This window comes from Colletotrichum scovillei (genome assembly GCF_011075155.1).
Source record: "Colletotrichum scovillei strain TJNH1 chromosome Unknown Contig00006, whole genome shotgun sequence".
Taxonomy (NCBI): Eukaryota; Fungi; Ascomycota; class Sordariomycetes; order Glomerellales; family Glomerellaceae; genus Colletotrichum; species Colletotrichum scovillei.
In genome coordinates this window covers 3,797,501-3,820,262 of record NW_023336264.1, presented here as the reverse complement: position 1 = coordinate 3,820,262, position 22,762 = coordinate 3,797,501, and the positions used below count along the sequence as shown (strand labels likewise).

General features: G+C 52.8%; 7 protein-coding genes across 7 annotated transcripts; 4 read left to right on the top strand and 3 right to left on the bottom strand.

Annotated features, from left to right (window-relative positions):
• Positions 1-126: 126 nt before the first annotated feature.
• HER10_EVM0004612 (HET domain-containing protein) lies at positions 127-1,669 on the top strand (the record flags this gene model as incomplete). Its single annotated transcript, XM_035474248.1, has 2 exons — positions 127-1,164; positions 1,589-1,669. 2 exons carry the CDS (start codon positions 127-129, stop codon positions 1,667-1,669), a joined length of 1,119 nt encoding a protein of 372 aa, XP_035332521.1.
• A 2,870-nt stretch (positions 1,670-4,539) lies between these two features.
• On the top strand, positions 4,540-5,500 carry HER10_EVM0003025 (isoflavone reductase; the record flags this gene model as incomplete). The annotated part of the gene is made up of 2 exons (XM_035472714.1): positions 4,540-4,575; positions 4,625-5,500. 2 exons carry the CDS (start codon positions 4,540-4,542, stop codon positions 5,498-5,500), a joined length of 912 nt encoding a protein of 303 aa, XP_035332352.1.
• Positions 5,501-5,635: 135 nt separating this feature from the next.
• On the bottom strand, positions 5,636-7,619 carry HER10_EVM0006547 (eukaryotic porin). The gene is made up of 3 exons (XM_035476130.1): positions 7,031-7,619; positions 6,326-6,970; positions 5,636-6,272 (listed from the first exon to the last, which is right to left on the bottom strand). Exons 1-3 carry the CDS (start codon positions 7,337-7,339, stop codon positions 6,165-6,167), a joined length of 1,062 nt encoding a protein of 353 aa, XP_035332781.1. The 5' UTR covers positions 7,340-7,619; the 3' UTR covers positions 5,636-6,164.
• A 950-nt stretch (positions 7,620-8,569) lies between these two features.
• Positions 8,570-11,611, top strand: HER10_EVM0011067 (6-phosphofructo-2-kinase; the record flags this gene model as incomplete). The annotated part of the gene is made up of 7 exons (XM_035480509.1): positions 8,570-8,583; positions 9,743-9,931; positions 9,985-10,020; positions 10,069-10,336; positions 10,387-10,467; positions 10,516-11,118; positions 11,177-11,611. The coding sequence occupies 7 exons, from the start codon at positions 8,570-8,572 to the stop codon at positions 11,609-11,611; spliced, it is 1,626 nt and encodes a 541-aa protein (XP_035333333.1).
• Positions 11,612-12,468: 857 nt separating this feature from the next.
• On the bottom strand, positions 12,469-15,163 carry HER10_EVM0012123 (ubiquitin carboxyl-terminal hydrolase; the record flags this gene model as incomplete). Its single annotated transcript, XM_035481524.1, has 4 exons — positions 12,469-14,424; positions 14,474-14,848; positions 14,899-14,991; positions 15,083-15,163. 4 exons carry the CDS (start codon positions 15,161-15,163, stop codon positions 12,469-12,471), a joined length of 2,505 nt encoding a protein of 834 aa, XP_035333467.1.
• Positions 15,164-17,675: 2,512 nt separating this feature from the next.
• On the top strand, positions 17,676-19,039 carry HER10_EVM0007374 (ribosomal L5P family protein). The gene is made up of 3 exons (XM_035476932.1): positions 17,676-18,045; positions 18,105-18,804; positions 18,861-19,039. Exons 1-3 carry the CDS (start codon positions 17,810-17,812, stop codon positions 18,969-18,971), a joined length of 1,047 nt encoding a protein of 348 aa, XP_035332867.1. The 5' UTR covers positions 17,676-17,809; the 3' UTR covers positions 18,972-19,039.
• A 151-nt stretch (positions 19,040-19,190) lies between these two features.
• Positions 19,191-20,149, bottom strand: HER10_EVM0004191 (nucleotide exchange factor Fes1). The gene has a single exon (XM_035473843.1). It carries the CDS (start codon positions 19,948-19,950, stop codon positions 19,288-19,290), a length of 663 nt encoding a protein of 220 aa, XP_035332473.1. The 5' UTR covers positions 19,951-20,149; the 3' UTR covers positions 19,191-19,287.
• Between the last annotated feature and the right edge of the window lie 2,613 nt (positions 20,150-22,762).

The window sequence follows — 22,762 nt, the reverse complement described above, 5'->3', positions numbered from 1 at the left end:
GTATTCGTACATCTTCTCGGGTCAGAGTACTGCATTACTGACTATACAAGTCATAGTCAACACCATCTGTTTTAGGCCCGTACTTGCGAAGCAGGACGGTTCTAGGTTCTCTGGGACGGAGAAATCATGAGGCTCATCAATGTTAATACTCTCCAGTTGGAGGAATTCTTTGATGACGAGATACCTCATTATACAATTCTCTCTCATACTTGGGGAAAAGATGAAGTCACGTTTCAAGATCTCTGCTGGCTCCACGAATATGAGGAAAATATCGAAGCCTTTGCTTCTGTCGAAGCCCTGATGGCGTCGGCCACGATGAACTCGGCCAAAAAAGCCAAAGATTTACGACAACGGTCCGGATTCCACAAGATTGTCCAGAGCGCACACCTTACAAAAGAACATTTGTTACAATATGTCTGGGTCGACACATGCTGTATAGACAAGAGCAGCAGTGCTGAACTGTCCGAAGCCATCAACTCCATGTTCCGATGGTATCAAGAGGCGCGGATTTGTTTTGTGTTTCTATCAGATTTCCAGCCATCAGATGTCAGGAAACCCTCCGTAAGCTTCGCACAGTGCAGATGGTTTACCAGGGGTTGGACACTGCAAGAGCTCTTGGCTCCAAGACACGTGTACTTCTATAATCAGAAGTGGAAACTCGTGGGAGACAAAGACTCCTTGCAAGATCAAATATCAGAAATTACGGGCATACCACGGACTATCTTAGCACATAAACAATCACTCCAAGATGTTTGTCTGGCACGGAGAATGTCGTGGGCAAGTAAAAGACAGACTTCACGCAAAGAAGATATGGCGTACTGTCTCCTTGGTCTCTTCGACATCAATATGCCTCTTCTTTACGGAGAGGGCGACATGGCTTTCGTCCGACTGCAACAAGAGATCATTAAGGACACAACCGACCAAAGCCTACTGGCTTCTTGGGGTCTCGCAAATTCTCTCCATACTCGAGGACATTTCTTTGCAACATCACCGGCTGCAATGACAAGAGCCGCTTCATTGTATGCTAACAATATCACAGAACGGTCCTCTTCGGAGTTTCGGATGACCAACAGGGGCTTCCGAATCAATCTAGCTCTTCTCCTGCTGTCTGAGTTTGAGAGGGGATCGCACAACGCGCCCAACTGCTACTACGCGCTGTTGAATGTTCTCGACGATCAAGATCGCAGGATCTGTCTTCCGCTGTTTTCAAACAACTCTCCTTCGGGCGACGAGTATGTCAGGTCTCCCTCTGGGCCTGTGGCGCTCTCCGAAACTAGCCTTGATAGCCTGGGAAAGGCTAAGTATGAGGAGCTGGTCATCGTGCGGGAGCCTTCATGGGAGCGATCACTGGCCGCAGGCGCCTGGCAAATATCTATCACGAACCCCCCTACGAGATCCTTCATCGGCGCCCCTCCGATAAACATTGTCGAAACATTGCCTCCGATGATGTCCTCGAAGTATGAAAAAGGCACATTTACCACTGTTATTGCCATGCCACCGCCTGCCAATGTTCCGGGGAGCCCCCTTGATAAGCCTTGGCAGTTCTTCTTGCGTTGCACCTATCCAAGTTGCGGCGATCCGTTCCCAGTCGGCGAACGAGATTTTGCTTTGGTCTTTGAACTACCTTCGAGTCAAGGGGCCCCTCAGGGACCACTACAACCGTACGTGATCGATTGGGAAAAGCTCCCTCTCGCGCTACGGAAGGATGATGAGGGCATAAGCCAGGAAGATCCGTACTCGTCTTTAGCCGAAGCCATCCTCTCTGGCGCCCGCTTCTACGGTCTGGAATACTCTGAAAAGCGAACCTGGTCCAAAGAGGGCGAGTTCATCGCAGATCGGCAACCTCTTAGAGCGGCGGCCGTTCACGGCCACATGGTTTGATGTGGTATGATATAATAACAACGGAGTGGGATCAAGGTGGCGGATACAAAGACTTTTACAGGTCGAGCAATTTCAAGGCCACATAATTCAACTTAGTGTGATGCAATCACAGCTGTGAAGACTCTATAGATCGAGAAGAATAGAATTTGGAAGAATAGAACGATCAAGGTCAAAGGGTCCGCTGTGTGCAGAGATAAAGATTGATGATAGTACTCGGACTACAAGGGGCTTGGCCCAGCCTACCAGCTGGATGGATCCCTTCTCAACGAGCTTTCCACCCTCTACCTTACTTTTCCAGCTTTCCAACGACGGCGGTCGCAAAGAGATGAGACAAACAGGGACACGGAGGAGACCTGATGAGACAAGCATGGTGATGGTTTTCTGAACAGCAGTGCGGACGGGAATGGTGCTGAGAGTTAGTTAGGCTTTTGGTTTTCTGTTAGTGAGTGGCGGTTGCTGGTGCACTGACCACCACTCTGTTTTAGCAGCTAGCAGCCAAAATATTTTTTCTTCTCGCCCATTCCTGAACGATTCACTTTTCACCTTTCCAACAGTTATTCCTTTCCCCTTTCTCTTATTTGCTTCGCCTTGTTCGAGTTGCGAATATTTTTTCATTATTTACCCTCCTAGATACTTGATGAAACCGAGTGAATACCTTACTGTTCCCGACGAAATGCCAGCACCTGCGACCCGTCCTCCTACACCCGCTCACTCTCAGCCTTTTGGTCCTACCTTGCAATTGGTTGGACGGGACGCTCTCAATCCAGCCTAGCTCTCTACCTACCCCTCAGGACCCTCCTACATAAGGCGTGCTTATGCCTCGGGTCTGCAGGACCAAACAACGCTCCTCTTCCATTGCGGCGGTGGTGTAAGGGTAACATATAAGCTTCCCATTTCTTCCGTTGGCGTTTGCTTATGCATCGAGTTCGAGTCTCGGTCGCCGCATTTACGTTTTGCTTGATTCCGCAAACACATTTGCGCTGCAGTTGAACTGCTTTTTTTTATTTTTTGCAGTAGTTGCAAAGAGGGGAAACTCATGCACTGTGCGTATACCACATGTTTGAGGGGATTTGGGTGATAACTCGACGATGACTTCTATCCCGGCTGACTGGGTAAGTTGGACAATGCATGTGCCTTTTCGTGTATGGGTGTTACGATGCCTTTTATGAACTTGAGAATGTCTGCGAAGGAGACAATGTCTCTTATGAGAACTTGCAGACAGCAAGATCCCCAATATTCCTCAAGCCCAACTCACTGCCAGCGAGACCGGCCAAGCTATGAACCGGGTAATCAAAAAGAACAAGAGACACTAGAACCACTCATACTCATAAATGTTGCGGACAATACTTCCACCCTCACAAGCCGTATTGCTCGCAGTAAAGAGAATAAGAGCAATAAGTAAAGTAAGCGGGTTAGCAGGCAAGTGAGTAACAAAATCGTTCGCTACCCTATGAACCCTAGCTCTTTTCCTACTACACTTTACTCTATGCTTTCAGAGAGTATTCGCTGGTGGGTATATGAAAGATGGGAGCAATAGCAGAAATATAGATAAGAAAAATAAGAAAGTAAAGAACGAGAAAGCTAAGAACAAGAAGGCTAAGAACAAGAAAGCTAAGAACAAGAAAGCTAAGAACAAGAAAGCTAAGAACAAGAAAGCTAAGAACATGAAAGGGGCCAGTATCATATGAAGGGGTATCCCAACCTCGCCCGACCATCTTGAAGATCAGGCAACGGACTTCCGGCGTCCGGGGCCCCACTCCGGTACCGACCGCAACCGGGGATTCGTAACGTGTCGGCGTGTCCACGCGCTTCAGAAACTTCTCTGAGCTAGTTGCTCTTTGTCAGCTTCAGGTTTTAGATTCGGGAATGTCTCATTTGTTTCTTTATTCAAATTGAGTTTAAAGTACGTCTGGGCCTCCGTCCCGTTACTGTTGTACATAGGTAGCGAGGCATCCGTATCCGGCTTACCCGCCACGGGCTCTCTTCATCTCATCTATCGAAGGCTAATGCCATGCATGTAAAGACAGCTGCAGAGTCAACAGAGCATATCTCTTGAATCTGAGCAGTGGGTAGATGTGAGAGCCGTGTGTAAACTTGCAAAGGCGGTTTCTGTCTTACCTATGAAGACCGATCGCTCCGCCGGCCTATTCACGCTCACTCAATGTAGCTAGCCGGTGACAATAACTATGAGTAGACATAGCCTCAGAGAATATAATCTTCTTGCACGCGTATGAATTAGGTTCCAGGAGACCAGCCTGACAGCAAACAAGCGTAGTGCAGGAATGCAAGGACATCCGCCGCAGCACGTATTCGAGAACATTGAACCGGACGTGCAGCCACAAACCACGAAGACAAAAGGGTCAGAGCTCAAAAGCGCGAAAGAGCGAAGGTCTCTACTCTCCCGCGGGCGGTTCGAACACGAAGGGCAACCGGCTCACCTTCAGACGAGCCTGGAACGGAATGGCGTCACAGCGGCGTATGCTTTCGAAGCTTGCGGTCCGGAACGTAATGCGACGCAGCTTTCATCCTTGCTCTCATGGGAGATAGCTCAGCTACAGGAGCTCATAAAAAGGAACTTGCAGCCAGCTAGAACTTTGATTGAGAGATCTGGTTTTGCTATTCAAGAAGAAGCACAAGATCACTACTAAGTACAAGATCATGGCACCAACAATCAAGAACGTCGCGCTCGCCGGCGTAAGTATCACCTCATCTTCCAAACAGAACAGCCATTGACACAAACCAGGCCGGAGGCAACCTAGGTCCTTCCCTCCTAAAGGCCCTCATGGACTCCAACAAATTCACCATCACAATCCTCACCCGCAAAACCGGCTCCCAAAACTTCCCCGCGGGCGTCACAGTCAAGGAGGTAGACTACGAGTCCCTCGACTCCCTAACCCAGGCCCTCAAGGGCCAAGACGCCCTCATCAACTCGACAAACAGTTTCGACCCCAAAGTAGCGACCCGTGTCGTCGACGCCGCCGTCGCCGCGGGCGTCTACCGCTACATCCCGCCCGACTTCGGCCTGGACCCCACGCGCGCCCACGTGCCGAGCCTGCCCATCTTCGGCATCAAGGCCCTGACGCACGGCCACATGCAGCAAAAGGCCCAGGAGAACGAAGGCAAGTTCACCTACACCATCGTCACCAACGGACCGTTCCTCGACTGGGGCATCCGGTCCAGCTTCATGGGCGTCGACGTCAAGAACAAGAAGCTCTCGCTCTTCAACGACGGCGAGAACGTCATTCCCTATACGATGCTCGCCGACGTAGGCAAGGCTGTCGTGGGGACCTTGTTGCACCCGGAGGAGACGGCCAACAGAGTCGCGTACATTCAGTCCGCCGTCAAGTCGCAGAAGCAAATGGGTGCCCTCGCTCAAGAGGCCGTGAGCGGTTCGTGGGAGACGACCACCGTTGACGTCGACGCCATCTACGCGAACTGTATGGAGTCTATCAAGAAGGGTATCATGACGCCCGATGTGATGTACCCACAGCTCTTGTATGCGTGCGCCAAAAAGGAGTTTGCCCAGCCTTGGGCAAAGAGCGACAATGCGCTATTCGGCATCAAGGAAATGAGCGACGATGAACTGAAGGCGCTATACAAGCACATTGCTTCCGAGTAAGATGTGGTGGCCTGGATATATCTAGCGAAATTAGCAAAATGCTCAACGTAATGCGATCCCAGGACTTTGTGCTTCCACCACATTCACAGCGCACCCAAGTATATGGCAAGTGATGTTGTATCAGCATTGAATTCTATCTCCTTCATACACAGTACATACGAGAGTTGTTCATCACGGAGGCCATTCATAATGCGCAGCCTCAAGTAGATGCTCTCGTGGGTTGTGGCATCAGCCACTCCGCTTCGGGTATGCCGTTCCAAGCCTCCCAAAAATGCATCCAAGCCGACCAATACACCACCATATTGGCCCTGAATCTTGTGCTCGGGCTGAGCGTAATATACACAGGTCTTTCTATCCGGCCGAGTAGAGAAGTCGAGGTTCAACGAACATGAGTGTGACGGGCGGACCAAAGGTAGAAGACCTCCAGAGGGGGCATTTGGGAGTATCCGATACTCTGGTTTGTCGGGTCCGTGCTGTCGAGGCGTGAAGTCGTTTGTACTAAGACAGCAGTATAAGAATGAGAACTTGCGAAAGAAAATCAAGTTCGTCGTCGTCGTTTCTTGTCCTCGCCGGGGAAAAACATCAATTATTGGGTTCGATTAGGAGCGGAGCTTCGGTTCTGACTTGGCTATGCACCAAGCCATCCTCGTGTTTGTTTTCAGGTTTAGAAGGGGATGTTGGGAGTTCCCTGAGCACCCAGAGTCTCCTGCTGCTCCTGGAGCTCCTCACCACCGGCCTCGATGGAGATACCGACACCGATCTTTGCTTGTTGCTAGAGAATTTGTTAGCATGCGAACAACTCTAATTCCGCCATGTTGAACTTACAGAAAAGTGGTCAACATCAGCAGCCAGAGTCATCATGACGGGGGCGGCAATGCGCTTCTCCAACAGGCAGCTAAGCTTGCCCTTGGAGTCGACCTGGGCGCGGAAGGTAGACATTCTAAAGTCGTACTTGGCACCAATAGTGGTGACACCCTCCTTCTGGAAACCACCCATGACGCCAGCGGCACCGGGGACGAGCGAGAGAGACAGGTCAACACCAGCCTGAACCTTCTCGGACAAACGTCTCCAGTAGGAGGTGTTCAAAGCACCCTGAGCCTGGAGCTGAGCGGTTGCAACCCAGTCGTTGGACTTGTAACGGGCGCAGTATGAGGTGGCAGTCTCGGGACCCTGGGTCATGGCCTGGCGCTGCCAGACGGTCTCGAGACCGAGGGCAAGCTTGGGAGTGACCGACTGGAGGTAGCTACCAATGAAGATACCGGTGACACCGCCATCCAGGCAGGAAGGGTTGAGCATCTTAAGAGAAGCCGTGAAGTCGTCGCCGGTGTATTCGTTCTCGAACTGAAGCATCTCCTGTCCAGCGCCAGGGGCGGCCTGGAATTGGGTTCTCGACACAAGCTTATCGGACCATCGGTAGTTGAATCGGGTGGAGAGCTGGCCGTCGTTGTCCATGTTTCCTTGCAAGAAGACCTGGAAAGTCAGTTAGCCAGATTCATCGCGCTTTACTTCGCAGCGTAATTGTCGACGGACCTTGCTTGTTCCGTACAACGCAGCAAAGGTGTACGGGTTCAAACGCTCGCCCATAGCGAATTGGTGGGAAACCTGGAACAGAGGCGACATGCTGAAGGCCTTGGTCAGATCGGCGCGAAGGCCGGTGAACATGTAGTTCGTGAGCAAGACATCGCGCTGGACCTCCCTAGTCAGGTTCTCGGTGGTACCGGGATTGGACAAGCCGAGCTTCGCCCTCCGTTCCGAGAAGGAGCTGATGGCATCTGAGAGGGAGTTGGCGACGGGGTTGTTCAGGAGAACATTCTGGATTTGTTCCAAGCTGGACGCCATTGCTGCGATGGTCGGCGCCGGCCTGAGTCGTGCAGAACCGGTTAGAGAAAGGGCAAGAAAAGAAAAAAGAGTCGGAAAGAGAACAACAAGAGACCAGGTGATATGGATCTGTTCGAGATAATACAGCTGCGACTGCCCTGGGGATCGGTTGATGCTCGCGCAATGGGCAGGCAGGGGCGTTTGGGGGGAGAGGATCGTGGAGTCGGAGTCGGGTTGGTGATGATTGGAAAGTCTGAATAAATTTCTTCGCTGATTACAGGCAAAGGTGCTGGGAGAGCACGAGCCACAATGCCACGCTAAATCCAATGGGAACAGCTGGCAGCCACGAGTGGTCCAAGTCGCGGTGGATCTTTCTTTTGGAGCTCCAGCTCCCGGTCAATGACAGAATACCTCAGTATGGAATCACGTGATGACAACCAGCTTTCTGGCAGCGACTTACGTCAGGCCAGCAGGCCCTGTCGGTCCGAAGCTTAACCGGGTCTGACTTGTCGGGTCGTCTCCCCGGGCTAGTCCCAGGATGGACGACAGACCCTTGCCCGCATCCGGTACGTTCCCTTGGCCCTCTCCATCGCTGAGCCCAACACCTTCTTTTCTCACAGTGTTAGTCTTTGTGCTCCCTGGACTACCACACTACCCAAGCGACTTACTACTAGGCGACGACCTACCTCGACTCACATCTCAGATACCCTCGGCTTCAGATCTCTAAAGTCACGATTCCTGAGTCTTTGCGGATTTCAACATCCTTTACACCACTATCGAAGCACTTCTTTGGTTGAGCTTTGGCAGCACAGGCCTTCGTAGAGTCTCCTTGTAAGAGCCGCGGGCCATACACAAACTGGCGGCTTAAATCGGAACGGGACAGCTCAGACACCAGTGCCACTTCGACCTCGAATACCTAGCTCACCAAACCCTTTGAAGCAACTCACCTGCGCGATTTTACCTGCTGCAACCAAAACTTGTTGCGCTTGATAGAGAGCAAGATACAACTAGTGAAAGCTTCGCAAGAACTGTAAACGACGGCTACTTTTCTCAACTTAACACATTCGAACCTCGAGAGTAGACAGTGCGTCACCGTGTCTCCGCTCTTTCCTTCCGCAGCGGCCCCTCCGTCCGGTCCAGAGGCCGCAGTTGCCTCAAGCGCAGCCCGCTCCCAGCTCAGACGACGGAGCATCATCCTTGACTCCGTGGTTGTTTGGAGGTTCCAAGGAAGACTCAGCTCCAACCGTCAAAATGGACACATTACTGTGAGTTCCTTTCTTCTTAGATATCTGCCTATTGTAAAAGGAGGGGTCTTCATAACCCCGCCGATTCATATTCCATCCATCATTCTCCCCCTGTGACTGAGGCGAGTGCTTCTGGACACTGCGTGATTGCGGTTCGAATTCTGTCAGAAACACGAGTGGCTTCTAGGGCGCCAGGAAATCCGGTCAACCGGATCATCAGCTCGCATGCCAGCTATGCTGGCCAAACCTGGATCGCAATTCATTTCGCCTAAGCCCTCTGGTTGATAATGGCCTGCCCCTGATCCAACCTTCTGATATACAAGTTCCTCTATCTTCGCAATGACAGGTTCAACTTTCAAGTGAGAGGAACCTTCAACGCTTTATGAGACAAAGATTGCGAAGGCAAAGGCCTATCCTCATATGCTTGTTTGCCCAGTCTATATAAGAATGACTACTGGGAAGAGTTGAAAGGAGTCTTTGGGCCAATTCGACATACTGGAGCACGAGGACACAAACAAACCCCCAGACACAGAGTCCATCACCTTCGGAGTCACAACTCTGTCACGGGCTGCGATGTCCCCAACAACCTCAACCACATCCAAACAACCCATGCCGGCCCGGACTGTTGCCCACAGATCTTAGCACGGCTGACTATACACGACTTTCGACTGTCGACGGCTGGTGGCTATGATATCTTACCTACTTACAAACGAGGCGGGTGTGCCCATCTGTGAATACCTAATTAGGACGCACGACATCATCAGAACTACAAACATGGCGAGTGCCCTTTACCTCCTCTTTCCACGCCCCTCAAGCTGCTGTTTACTTCTCCTGCTTTCCTCTCTTCTCTTCTTTCTACACTGAGCTTCCTCTTTTTCTCCTCTTCTCTGTCAACTTACCCATTACAATATCCATCATCACTACTGCTCATACTCACTCTCTGATCCGAGCTATCTGCCTTATTCTTCTTCTGTTCCCTGCCTATCAACTTTCCTATCGAAGTATCTATCACTACCTCTGATACTCTCTCTCTCTCTCTCACCACCTGATCAGCCATGGAGAAGGAGAGGGCTGCCATGGACTGGGCTGAGATGCTCGACATCTTTGAGTTCCAGAGGATCTTCTACCGCCCTCGACCGGAACTTGGAGATCTTGGTATTGACGTGACTCCTCATGACAGTACCGCCGAGATCGCGGCCAACGCGCCTAGATACCGTCGCAAGAGCTCGACCTTCATCGACGGCATTCATGATGTCCCCGAGGATCAGGACATGGCGCCGGCTCAGCTTTATAGCACAATGTCCGGCCGTCTGTTTCACTCTGGTCGCATCGCCATCGTCATGGTGGGCCTTCCGGCTCGCGGCAAGACGTAAGTTCTTCCTACTTCACCGGCTTGGAAAAACGAGAGCTAACATTCTTCAGTCACATCTGCGTTTCCCTGGCGCGTTACTTGGGCTGGTGAGTCGAAAATGCTCGCTTGAAGCGCCTTGACTGACGTACCTTCAGGTTGGGAGTCAAGACCCGCATCTTTCACCTCGGTGATTACCGTCGTGCCACCGTTGGAAAGGGCGGTATCGTTCCCGAGGATTACTTCTTCCCTGACGCCTCTCCTCAGTCGGTTATTCTTCGTCAGAAGATCCTTAAGAAGTGCCGTGAGGACATCTACGCTTGGTTGAACCATGAGAATGGACAGGTCGCTATCTACGATGCTGTCAACCCCACCGCGGCTGGTCGCCGTGCCCTGGCTAAGGAACTCGCTAAGCACGATGTCCAGGTGAGTTTTGGTTCGGCCACCTGATGACTCAAATCCCTAACCTTTTATAGACGCTGTTCATCGAGTCATTCGTCGACGATGAGGCCATCTTGCGTGAGAATGCACGCAATGTCAAGATCTCCTCCCCTGACGTGAGTGCTCGCCCAAATTCGATAGTGACGCGGTGCTAACGTGTGCAGTTCGCGGGCATGGACCCTGATGAGGCTGCCAAGTTGTACTTGCGCCGCATCGACATGAAGATTCCCGTCTTCGATACCATGAATGAGAAGGAGCTCAACTACATCAAGATGATCAACGCGGGACAGAAGTTCTTCTACAACAATGTCTCCTTCGGCTACCTGTCTCACCGCATTGTCTTCTACTTGACCAACCTTCACATCAAGTCGCGCACTACCTACTTTGTTCGAGCTGGCGTTACCACCGAGGAGGACTCGTACAAGGCTGATGCGCCTCTCTCCGAGGAGGGCATGGCGTACGCTGCTCGAATGTCCGAGACGCTTCTGAAGCACCGCGAGCAGGAGCGCGCTGCCCTTGTCGAGAAGGGTGGCAATGCCGTTCCCCTTCGTCCTCTGTCTGTTTGGACCTCTACTCGTTGCCGTACCGTTCAGACTGCGGATTACCTCAAGAACAAGGGCTTCAAGGTTCGTCAGCGTTCTCAGATGAGCCAGATCAACCCCGGTGTCTGCGAGAAGATGTCGGAGCGTGCCATTCGCCACCTCTACCCTGAGGAGGTCGAGAAGCACGAGCTCGACCCGTATCATCATAGATACCCCCGCGCTGAGGTGAGTAAACAAAGCTCACAATCACTATTTGCCCATGAGCAGCACTAATATTATACAGTCCTACCACGACCTCGCCGTCCGCCTTGAGCCCATCATTCTGGAGCTTGAGCGTGAGCAGAGCGATCTTCTCATCATTGCGCACGAGTCTGTTCTTCGCGTCCTCTACGCCTACCTGATGCACTGCGCCACTATGGACATCCCCATCCTCAAGTTCCCCCGCGACGAGATCATTGAGATCATCCCCGCCGCCTACCAGAACGAGGCCAAGCGCGTCCACATCCCCGGCGTCGACCCCAAGATCACCCCCGGCTCCCCCGAGGACATCAGCATCCCCGTCCCTGGCGGTGGAAGCGGTGTCGCCAGCGGCAACCTCTCGCCCATGCCTGGTATCTCGTCTCCCGCGGAGCCCAACGTCGTCGTTGAGCGTCCTCCCGAGAAGGTCATCAATACTGCTGCTGAGATGGTCGCTGATCGCCAGAATGACGAGGACTAAATTTGTCTTTCATACTGGGGTCTTTTTTTGTCAACTTTTTTTTTTTTTGGAAGCTCGATTGGTCCACTGATTATTACTTTGCTCGAAACAGGATGTTGGGAGGCATATATATCTCCCTGCCTTTCTCGTTCGGTGGACCTGAGCGAACGTGGAAGGAAGGACATTAGGCTGAGAGAGAGAGGACGACGGATTGGAAGTTTGCTATCGCGGATGGGAAACCCCCATCATTTTTTGCTCGTACCGTGGGATAACTTTGCCCACGATGAACTTTTGTTTTGCGTCCTATGTTCAGGACGTCGTTTTCCCCTCCAGTCAATGGAAGGGAAGCAGGAAACATGGTATTCGGTTATTCGGTTAACTCAAACGCGTCAACACTTGGGAACAAAACTGGGAAAACTAGGTCAGGTAGCTGAATCTTGATGAATGACGACCCAGTCATCAACAGTATTATTTTATCCCAAGCTATCTGTGGTGTGTAGAGAGGGGGATGGATAACCACCTCATCGACCCCCTCCCTCATTGCCTCCAATTCCGTGGTATTCCGTTTTTCTTCCTTTTCATCGTCCCAAAAGGAAACAACACAAAACTCCGGAAAACGCCCTTTCTCGTGCTGATCATCATCCGCAGGCGCTGCGACGTCTCTCGCAGAGCCATCCGCCCTGCAGAATATGTACCTCTTCTCTGCTGCTTCCCAAGTCTATCTCGGTCCACCAAACTCCTCGCTATTCCAGGGCCGAGACAAGCTCTCGTCGAATCTAACCCCAAATACATCAACGCGCTGGTAAACTCATAACTCTGTCTTTCTCTCTGACTGTCGCTCGTCTTTGGTCTGTTTTGATCTGTCGTCGGCGGTGTCTTTACATCACTGCACACTCTCGCTCCGGCTCATCCCCGTCCTTGTGCTTCTTCTTTTCTGTAGAGCGGCTCTTGGACTTGCCTCTCTTGTGATGCCTGTGGTGGTGCTCTGATGACTTTCTTTCTTTGAAATCCTTGGAGTCTTTCCTGTCTGTCTCTGCAACGGGTGCCGCAACCGGTGTTGCTTCGGCATCAGCGTTCTCGACGAATTCCTCCTCAGTCACAGGATCAGGAATAGGTGCACTGATGGATGTGGCGAGCGCGTTGCTGCTCAAGTTGCTGTTGGGATCGCGGAGCGGCTCCTTGCTTGGTCGCATGAGTCCGCCGAGTCGAGTCATGGTAAGACTGATGCGGCCCTCTCCTGCTTGACTGGTAGGTCTGCTCTTGCTCTTGCCCGTGAATAGAGCGGCGGCTCGCGAAAGCCTTTGGGCTGTCGTCTCTTCTCCTGGGGTCACGGCGGGCGATATGGCATCCGGTGTGATTGCCGGCGTGCCTAGGGTAGAGTCCGTGAAGGTGACACTGCCCCTTCGAGAATCCTTGAACCCCAAGTACGGCTCGTCATCGCCGAAACTTATGCGGCTAGGACGCTCCAATTCCGACGAAAAGCGGATGCTAGGCGCTTTGGGTGGAGATATGGAGGTGTTCTCGAAGTAGTCGCTCCGCGATGATGACATTCCGGAGTTGTTGCCGTTGACCGGGTTCGGTGTGGCCGGTAGGTTGACGCTGACCTTGGACTCGTTGTAAGAAGGAGGCTCAGTCTCCGTCTCTTCCGTTGACGCCACCTCGACCATTGGTACGATCTGGTAGAATAAGAGATAAGGCATCTCGTCCTTCAATGCTTGCTTGATGTCGTCCACATAAGTCACCCTGTTTTCGATATTCAAGTCATCAAATTTGACCCACTGCGCCTCCTCGTAGTCTGGAGGGGGGTCGTTGTCGTGTCTCCTATTGTCGGTGAGTAGCTTGGGCGCAACTCTGGCGAATGAGATATAGTGTCCGCTGTAGACAGAGTCGCCACGATGACAGACCACAGACTGTAGCACCAACTTATACTCCATGCTGAAGCCGTTGGGGTCTTCCTCAAGCTGTGTTTCGTCGCCGAGCATGAAGTGCGGAAGCCTCAAGCTGTCTGGAATATCGATGAAGGTATTCTGGCGCTGTGGAACACCGGAGTTCGACATCATGTACCGCTTCAGGCAGATACCGACCACAGGACGCTGGTTGAAGTTCATAGCAACCTCCATGTCGTTCTTGGGCTCCTTGTTTCCGGCGGCGTGCCATGGAATCAATCTGAAAAACTGCCAGGCTGGAATTGTCACGGCTTTCACCACTGTAGAGCTCGTTCGTCGCGCCTTTTCCAGCATGGTAGATGGCTCGGTCTCCTTTCCCTTGTCTTTGTCCTTCTCCTCCAGTACCACGCGTTGTATAACACTAGTTGAACGGTGTCTTGGAGTTGGCCGCGAAGAGCTGCCGGGAGACTCTGGCGCGCCATTGGGTGTTTGCGAGGCTGTCCACCGCCGCTCAAGGATTGGAGAAAGCTGCGCGGGAGACGCACTCAGCGTGTCTTGCGCGCCAGCCTCTGATTCATTCTCTTGAGTGACAATCCGTATCCCATTCGTGTTTGTGTTCGGGGTTACCCTCTCCGCCTCTTTCTTGTCTTCGTGGCTGTCCCTCAGTACATCAACTTGTGTGTTGAAGTATTCTTCCAAGCAGTCTTCTAGCCTGATTCCTTTGCCTTCCGAATCTGGAGGTACGGCGAGGTTGAGAAGTCTTTCGTAGACCAGTTTGTGGTCGTCCTTATCGTTCTTGCCTTGGTGAAAGAGGTCGACCTGTAATTGCAACAGGGGCAATTGAAGCGTTTCGGTGACGAAGGCGAAGGCTTCGGAAGTATCTTGCTGTTCCAGGAGTTTGGCGTCACTCCAGCCGCACTCAGCCAGCGCATCCTGAATCAGTTTCGTCTGTGACAATTAGCGCAGGACAGGTACTGCAAGACCAGCCGCAACTCACCATATCTGCGTGAATCATCTTTCCGCTCCTGAGCATGTTCACCCACAAGCGGAGCAGCGTGACTAGTTTGCGCCTTGGTTCGTCCGTGAATTCGTTCTTCAGCATACATTCGAAGGCGTCCAGTTTCGCAAACATGGCAAACAACAGGGAGTCAAGGTAACATGTGACGTTACCCCTATTCTCTGCGCCAACCATTTCGATTTGGGGATTGTAGTGTGCAACCTTGCCGGCCATTGCCTTGCATTGTAGCTGAATGAACTCGACGGTTTTGTCGACATCGCCGTCAGCGAATTTACTGTTCAGGGAGTCCCGAATATGTTCCGCAGAAACGTCGGTGATGTTCGACTCGGCAAGAAGGTGCGTAATGTCTTCGATCTATGGTCTTGTTAGACTCGTGCAATGTTGCGATGCTGCGGTTGGTGTACCTTGGCCATCTCCTTCTCCTTTATTTCCTCATCGGTCGGTGCTCGGTCGCTCTTGAAAAGTGACCTGAATGCTTCAGCTGAAAGGGGTCGGTTCTAGGTTTGGCGTTGTTGGATTAGTGTGGCTGTTCCCATGGGAACGGACTTTGAGAAGGACCATCTTCAGTTCCTGGGATATGAAGCTCACCTTTTGTCCTGGTTCTGAGGATTTGCTTCTGCGATGCGTGCCACTCCTGTCCCGCAGGCTAAGAAACTTTTTGCCCTTCATGGTTGCAGATCCTGTATGTTGCCAAAAGCTAGAATAGCTAGGTTCGCGATTTTGGTGCCAAAGTGGCTTGGCGACTCGAGAAAAGCAGTCGTCTCAGCGGTCAAGAATCATGGCCAGGTTGAAAGTCGCACCCCCATCGGCCAGCAATATGGGAGTGGGTGAGGTGGGGAGCAAAGCTGAGAGAAGATGAAGAATGCACCGAGTGCGAGGATAGGTATGGAGGGGTTCTGGCGCGTGTCGGCGGGGCAGATTTTCGCAGTCGCAAAAGACGGGGCTGGGCCGCTGGGATGATCAGGTCTGGACTCTGGGCTGTCCGATGTAGCAGCAGCAGAGTGGTAGGTTTTCGCTATTCTGATGGCCTGCAACGGCAGGGTATGAGTGTTGATCAAGTATTTGTTGTCTGCCAAGTACTCCGTAGACAAGCTCGATTCTCGAAAGCCAGAGAGATATCTGTACTGCCTGTTTTGTTGCTTAGGTTCGGAGTGAAGAAACAGAAGAAGCAGACTGGAAGTGAGAAGACGAGGTCCTATGGTTGAACACACGGGGGACTGCTGAAGCAATAAAGGTAGCGAAGGACCTTCGACTGGCTCCTGGCGCCAACAAGGGTCAGATGGTGGTGGTTCGTGGATTTGGCTCAGAAAATTCGGGGTCCAATGTGAGCAGCAGCTTTGGCAGGGTGCCGTGGGTGCCTACGGTGTATTGGTCGTGTGGAGAGGCACCAAGTGGACGGACCGCGGAAGGGCGTGTATTCGTACCGGCGCGGCAAAGCTTGGGTGAGGTGGTACTTTGGGGCCCCTGAGAGATTTCCACCTCAACTTTCTGCTGGGGACACTCGGCGTCCCTTGCGGACTTGCCGTCAGTTGACTCGGGGGTTTGGGAGCGCCAGATCGGTGGAGGGTGGCGGCAAGGCGGACTTTCAGGTTTGCTTGCTTGCTGTTACTGTTACCTTGGACAGACGAACACGACGCATCCAAGATGACCGTGACTCCGAGCTGGCCTGTCCGTCTTCTAGCTGGCTTTTTGTGGTATAGGCTTTTCCGGTTGGCAGCAGACGGAGTGTGTTACGTGGTGAGATGGGACCATAGCCTGGAGTGTACGGAGTAATAGCAAGGGAAAAGCCAGAATGTTCTTGACCGTGCTTGGCTGCCACAATTCTTACATATGACCGACCAGGCTCCGAATATGAGTAAAAGTAGCCTGCCCCAACATCCCATGTCCACGCGAGGTGACATACGTGAGGGCCTGTCCTTCGTGGGAGGAACATTCGAAATTGACTTAGGCTGCCCATTTAACAAGATGAAAGTGGCAAGTCGCCCATCGCATCAATTGCTGGTCATTCGATCCCCTAGTCACAATGGGAAATGTTGAGCAGAAGTCTTGACATGGCCTGCACAAGGACTTTTTAGGCCGGACGTGACTCTCGTCAAGTCTCGCCTCTTGTTTCGAGGTGGTTTATTAGCTCCCGAATGATACCCTATGGGACACATCCTGGAGCGTCCCTTGCTTCCATGCGTGCGCAGTAGATCCGATATCATGGCTCTGTGGCCCATGCTCCTGGTTTCATAAGCCTCCTGGTCCAATGTCCATGGCCTTCTTTTACATTGAACAGGCTTCGCCAAGAACAGACGAAGAACAGCTAGATGAACGAAAACAATACGAGTGTCTTTCACTGAGCCACCCTAGAGACTCAACTCTAACTTAGCTCCAGAAGCAATGCGCTTACACACACTCCCGCACCCATAGCAACGCTCAACGACCGCAAAAGTAAGAGCAAAGCCTCTTGACAATGAATGGAAACTCTGTCGCACCATCTGCCACTTCCAAGCCCCCCGCCTTGTGTGTGTTGGATGTTGATCAGTCACTGAAACTAAGCTCCAATCCGATGAAAAGCGCTCGCGTAACCTGTACACGTTCGCTCTCGCGTCCATCTTGGGTACAATCAGGCAACCTGCATGTTAGCGCGCGCCGCCGCCGCACATCGAAGAGGGCAAGAGGCACACAATGCCCATCGTTGCTCATCGTTGCCCATCTGTCCGTCCCATCTTTGCCTATTCGTGTCTGAGAGTGCTGCTTGCTCAAGTGGTCTCCCCACCCTGTCAGCTCCGCGTACCTTAGTCGGAAGGCAAAGCTCCCGCTTCTGCACCGAACGCGCGCTTGCTGACCCATTGAGCTGGTGACTGACAGACATTGGATTCAGCTGAGAGCCCGAATGACTGCTACGTAATCGAGCTGCGTGCACGATTTACCCGCTCTAGTAGAATGGATCGTCGGTGCCTCACCATAGTCCGAATCTCGATAGAGGGTGTCCCGCGGACGGCGGCCTGGTTCCTGATGACGACAGTGCAACGACCACACACTGAGCTTGAAGGCCCGAAAGTCCGGAGGCTGCTGGTCACGTTCGCTCCGATGGGCCCCGAGTGACATTCCCATGTCACTCCGCATCCTGCCGCCTGGAGATCCAGGCTTTTAAAACTGCAAAAAGATCAAGCCACACTTTATTCTCAGAACTGAGCTACAAGGTCCACTTTAAAATTGCATCAGCCACAAGTGGCACGGGCCGAACTGAGCATTTCGAGATTGAAATTTCGAGCATCACGACTTACCCTTACAGACGTGTTAGGTTGCGTCACAATTGAACGACTAGCCATGGCCACTCTACGGGAAAGCTCCCGACTAACTCGGTTTGTCTGCAGGCAGCGCTCGCCATGGCAATTGACCCCTCTTGTCGCCCGGCGATGCGAATCCACTGCTGCCGCTGAGGCTCAGTTCCCCGATCTTGAGACCTCGTCCCTGGCTGCTCCTGGCCCTGACGATGCTGCCATCCAAGCTTTCAACACGGCGAAGCGCTTGGCTGACAGGCCGCAGCAGCTTCCCGGAAACAGGTGCGTATTGAAGCTCTCAATTACAACGTGAAGCGGAATGCTAATAGATGAGCCGACAGATACCAGTACCATCCCCCTAAGTACGACAGAGGTCCTCTTCACCCGATTCAATCACCGCCCTCCACCGATCCCACGGCCCGCGACTTCGTTCCTGGGCCCTTCAACCTTCCCAGACTGCGTCAGACGTACGATACGACCATCGCCGCCGATCTGCTCACGATGACCTACCTTCACAAGCCACCAGGTACACCAGAACCCCCGGTACGGGAGCGTTTAAGGGCATGGGACGACTCCTCGCCGTACAACAAGAACCGTCCTCTCCGCGGACCTAGAGGTGGAAGCAAGCTCGACGTGTTGGAGAAGAACATCGACTGCCGGTCTGTCCCCGAAATTTTGGCCGTATCGCTGCACACCTTCATCCCCTCGGCCGCCAAGGCGCCGGGAACGCTCCAGGTCGCTCGTTCGGTCATCCAGTCCATCAGCGGCAACGTCCCCGAGGTCACCAAGACCAAGAACAACGTTATCCAATGGAAGATCCGCGAGGGCGACAAGACCGGTGTCAAGACGACCATGCATGGTCCCCAGGCGTACGAGTTCGTTGACAAGCTGATCAACCTCGTCCTGCCCAAGATCAAGGACTGGCCCGGTGTCAATGCGACCACTGGTGACGGAAACGGTGGTATTGGTATCGGTCTGAGGCCCGATGACCTGGTCTGGTTCCCCGAGCTCCAGATCAACTACGACATGTACCCTGCCAAGGTGAGATATTCCGTCTGCCTATAACTTGTGACCACGTTGCTGACGAGTCTCTGTAGCTCCTCCCAGGTTGCCATATTTTCATCCACACAAGCGCAACCTCGAACCGTCAGGCCAGGCTTCTGATGCAAGCTCTTGGCCTTCCTTTCTACGGAAAGTTTAAGGATTAAAAAGGGGGGGAAACATTGCTGGGAAGGGGTATCCCGTTTTGTACGATATCAACACATTTAGAAAGCCTGTATATGAATGTACCAACAGATACGGTCACTCTTGAAATGTGTTCTGTACCATAACTGTGTGATCATGTTCTTGGTTCATCTGATGCGATAATGATCGTCTAATACCATAATGCCATGTTTCTTTTGGTCGTCGTCCCGTACGTCAAAAGAGCCCTCATGCCGATCCACCCGCCGAAACGCCGTCCATGCAAGTAAACCATACCAAACCCTCTCCATACCCATTCCTTTCTCGCATTTTCTTTTTTTTCTATGCCGTGATCTTGGCCTTAAGCGCATTCATAATCTCATCAATGTCATCCATGTTCTCTGCGTCAACCTTGCCGTTACGCAGGCCCTTCTTCTGCAGCTCGTCCGTGAGAACATCCGCGCCGGGTTGGTAGTTCCGCACGGCAGAGCTGAGCGCGTAGACGGCCTTCCTCCTCACAGCCTCCTCCTCGCCGTCCTTGGTCGCGAGCGCCACGAGGGGCGGGATGCCGCCCACGGCGAGCAGGCGCTCCTGGCTGGGCAGGTTATTCTGGACGGCGGTGCCGACGCACCAGGCGGCCATGCGGCGCAGCTCGTGGGCCTCGTGCTCGAGGCAGGAGAGCAGTGGGGTCCAGAGGCCGAGGTTGGCGATGTTGTTTGCGTTGTCGAGGTTCTCGATGAGCTGCTCGAAATTGTCAAACGCAATGAGCTTGTTGTCGAGGGTGATTTCCGGGTCCGGGGAGGTGATTGCCTCCATGGAGAGCTTCATGAGCTCGGCGTCACTGGGGCCGTTGCCGAAGAGGGCTGCGATGGCCTCGGGGTCGAGGGTGCTGGCGGGCGCCCTTACGGCGGTGGCGTCGGCGGGTGCTGAGGTGCCGTTCTCGCCGCCAGTTTCTTGGTTTTCGATACTCCATTTGAGGAGCTCGTTGAGGTGCTTGTCACCCATGATGGATAGTTTGTGGATAGTTTTTTTTGGAGGTGTAGTTGTTTGGAGTAGTTTCTTGAAATGATAAAACCTTGTGACGGTTTACTAGACTTGCTGCAAGTCTGAATGAGAAACCTGAAAAGTGTGTATTGTGTTGATGTGTAGAGTTTGTTTGCTATCAACTCTCAGTCTGTCACTCACTCTCACTTGAACTCTCATCAACATCAAAAAGTTCTCCATCACCAAGAGCCACTTCCCGCTCTGACTGGCTACTTCTGATTTGCTACCCTTTTCTGGAACCTTCAAGAAGCTTGCCAACTATCGAAAGCGGACTAGCGTCGATCTCACGTGAGGAGCCCTGATCAAAGCCAGCTCAATGCATCGTTTATGCAGCTCGAGTCTCTTGAAACTTGGGCAGACAGACTTCTGGCCAGCGAATCTCTTACAGCCCAACAATGGGATCATGCAATGGGCTGAGTTGGCAATTCATCTGCCAGTCAAACATTGGATACCCTCCCGGACTCTGGACCCGGGAGTCTTGGGCTCGTCGAGGGAATGGTCGAAGACAGTCTCCTACTGTAGTGAGGTGGCTGGTAAAAAGACGTGAACCAAAAAAAAAGTTCCAACTGCCCCACCATAGAATGAGTTGCCCCTCATTGCCGCTTTAACTTAAGGTGGCCATGGACAGAGCTTCCTCGAGGTACCCAAGCTATGATAGGTATTGCGACGCTGAGCTGAGCAACCTTCCAGCAATGAAGTCACTGGAGCACACGAGACCTGGTAATTCGAATTTGCTGTATCCAGCTTTGGATAACCCCAGGCTTCTCAGCCTTGCATCCTTCCATTGTCTGAAAGCCTTTCTGGTAGTTTATTTCGATATTGCATGCCTCGCTTGACAGGATGCAGCAATCAGGCATAGCGTCCCCGCCCCAGATGACAGGTTACAGCTTCCGCCGTATTCTCCTATCTGATCTGTGCTAAAAGGACCCGATCAACGGAGACGCCGCCCGGCAGCCCGGAGCTCCCAGCTCAGCCACACTGGAAACGTAGCACGGCGTGTAGTTGTCGCCCGCGCTGTTTCTTGTTGGGCTTCCCACACAAAGCTCGAAACACAGTTTCTGGACACAGCACTCATCGGCAGGTACATGTCGAAGACGAGAGCGAGCCCGTGAACGAGGTTCCAGCCCAGAGCATGTATGCGAGATGCGATATGCGAGGCTGGCATCCGAGAATCCCATGCCAACTAACCCCCTAGGACCCCGGGCTCTCGTTCCCGCAAAAGGCGTCCATACGCGGGTACGCAATTTGAACCACCAGAGCCGCGACCCCATCAGTGTCCAGGAGAGTACGGCCCTTGCAGGAGCCAGGAGGCAGCTTGGTAGGCCCGTCGTTCGGTGGTGTCGGCTTCGGGGTGCCTGGAGCCTGGAGGTACCTACCACATTGCCTAGTCCGTCTGCTGTGCTTCCATGCCTGTTTCTCGCCGCCTTTGCTTCCGTGGGCCCGGCCTGCTATGTATGCTATGCAGACGATGGTGCTGTGAACCAAAATAGATTGCCTATGCCTGCTTGGCACCTTTGTCCGTGTCTTTGCTGCTTACGGAACAAGATGATGTACGACTCGTGGACGAATGGACGAGCAATAAGACGGCTGGCATGTGGTTTGCTGGCGCAAATCCGCCCGCCGCCATCGAGCATGAACCAGGCGGCCGCGGCGGGAATCTTGTTGAGAGTCTCACGTGGGCGTCGAGGAGCGGCCCTCCGTTCCACAGTCCATGAGCAGATGGGATGGATTCGCGATACTGTGTCCGCTACCTGCCGTGCTGCAACGCTGTCCTCCTTGCCCAACTGCTCTCCGGCGCGAGATGATCTCGGCCAGGCTGGCTCCCCTGATCCCATGCTCTTGGCCTGGGTTAACCTTGTATTCTCATTAGACCGTAGCGTGCGTGCAGGTGGTGGATGTGGGGATGCCCTTGAAGATAATAGAGGCGTCACAGTCGGATTGAGAATGGCGCACTGTCAGGCCCGTGGCTTGGCTCGATTGGTCCGTGGTCGAGGCCGTGGAGAGCTGATGGGTATTAGGTGAGCATCTCTCACCGTCGGTTTCAAGCTGCCTGAAGAGCAGATGGCGAGTGACGGATAGGGTGACGAATGCCATTTGCTTCAATAGTTACTGCCTGGTTGTTCGAAGTGATAGATAAGGCACGGAGACTGACGGGCTTCTTGTTGATATTATTGTTTGCTGGTGATAGATAAGGCACGGAGACTGACGGGCTTCTTGTTGATATTATTGTTTGCTGTATTGAATACAGTAAGAAAAGACTGAGGAGCGATTCTTTCGCATACGATACCTGCCTCGAGAATTCAGTAAAAGTGCACTTATCCGAGCATCGACGGGCTATTTGCATTGCCCACCAACATTAAGACTAAATTGAAGGCACGACCCCCAATTCGACGTTAGCCACCGGAATCAGCGGTCCAGGCCGGAGAAAAGAAGACGATACGGATACTTGGAGGGTCGCGCATTTCGTCTGCAATATCAGAGGTTCCTCTTTGCCTTCGCACCCCCAGTATCACCAAAAAAAGGGTGAGTGAGTGAGTGAATGTGTGTTCCCTCCCGTACCCCACCACACTACTTTGCCAGTCCTACGCAGTTAGCCCCCCCGAGCAGCAAAGGAGCAAAAGCACGGGCCATCCCCGAAGAGGATGGGGGACGGGGAGAAAGAGGCGAGAGAGAACGCGCAGCCTCCCCTTCCCATTCCTTTGTGTTAAAGCGGCAACTCAATCCCCCGGGCGCTGCCACTTTCTGCCACCTGTTCCACGCTCTTACCCAGCCC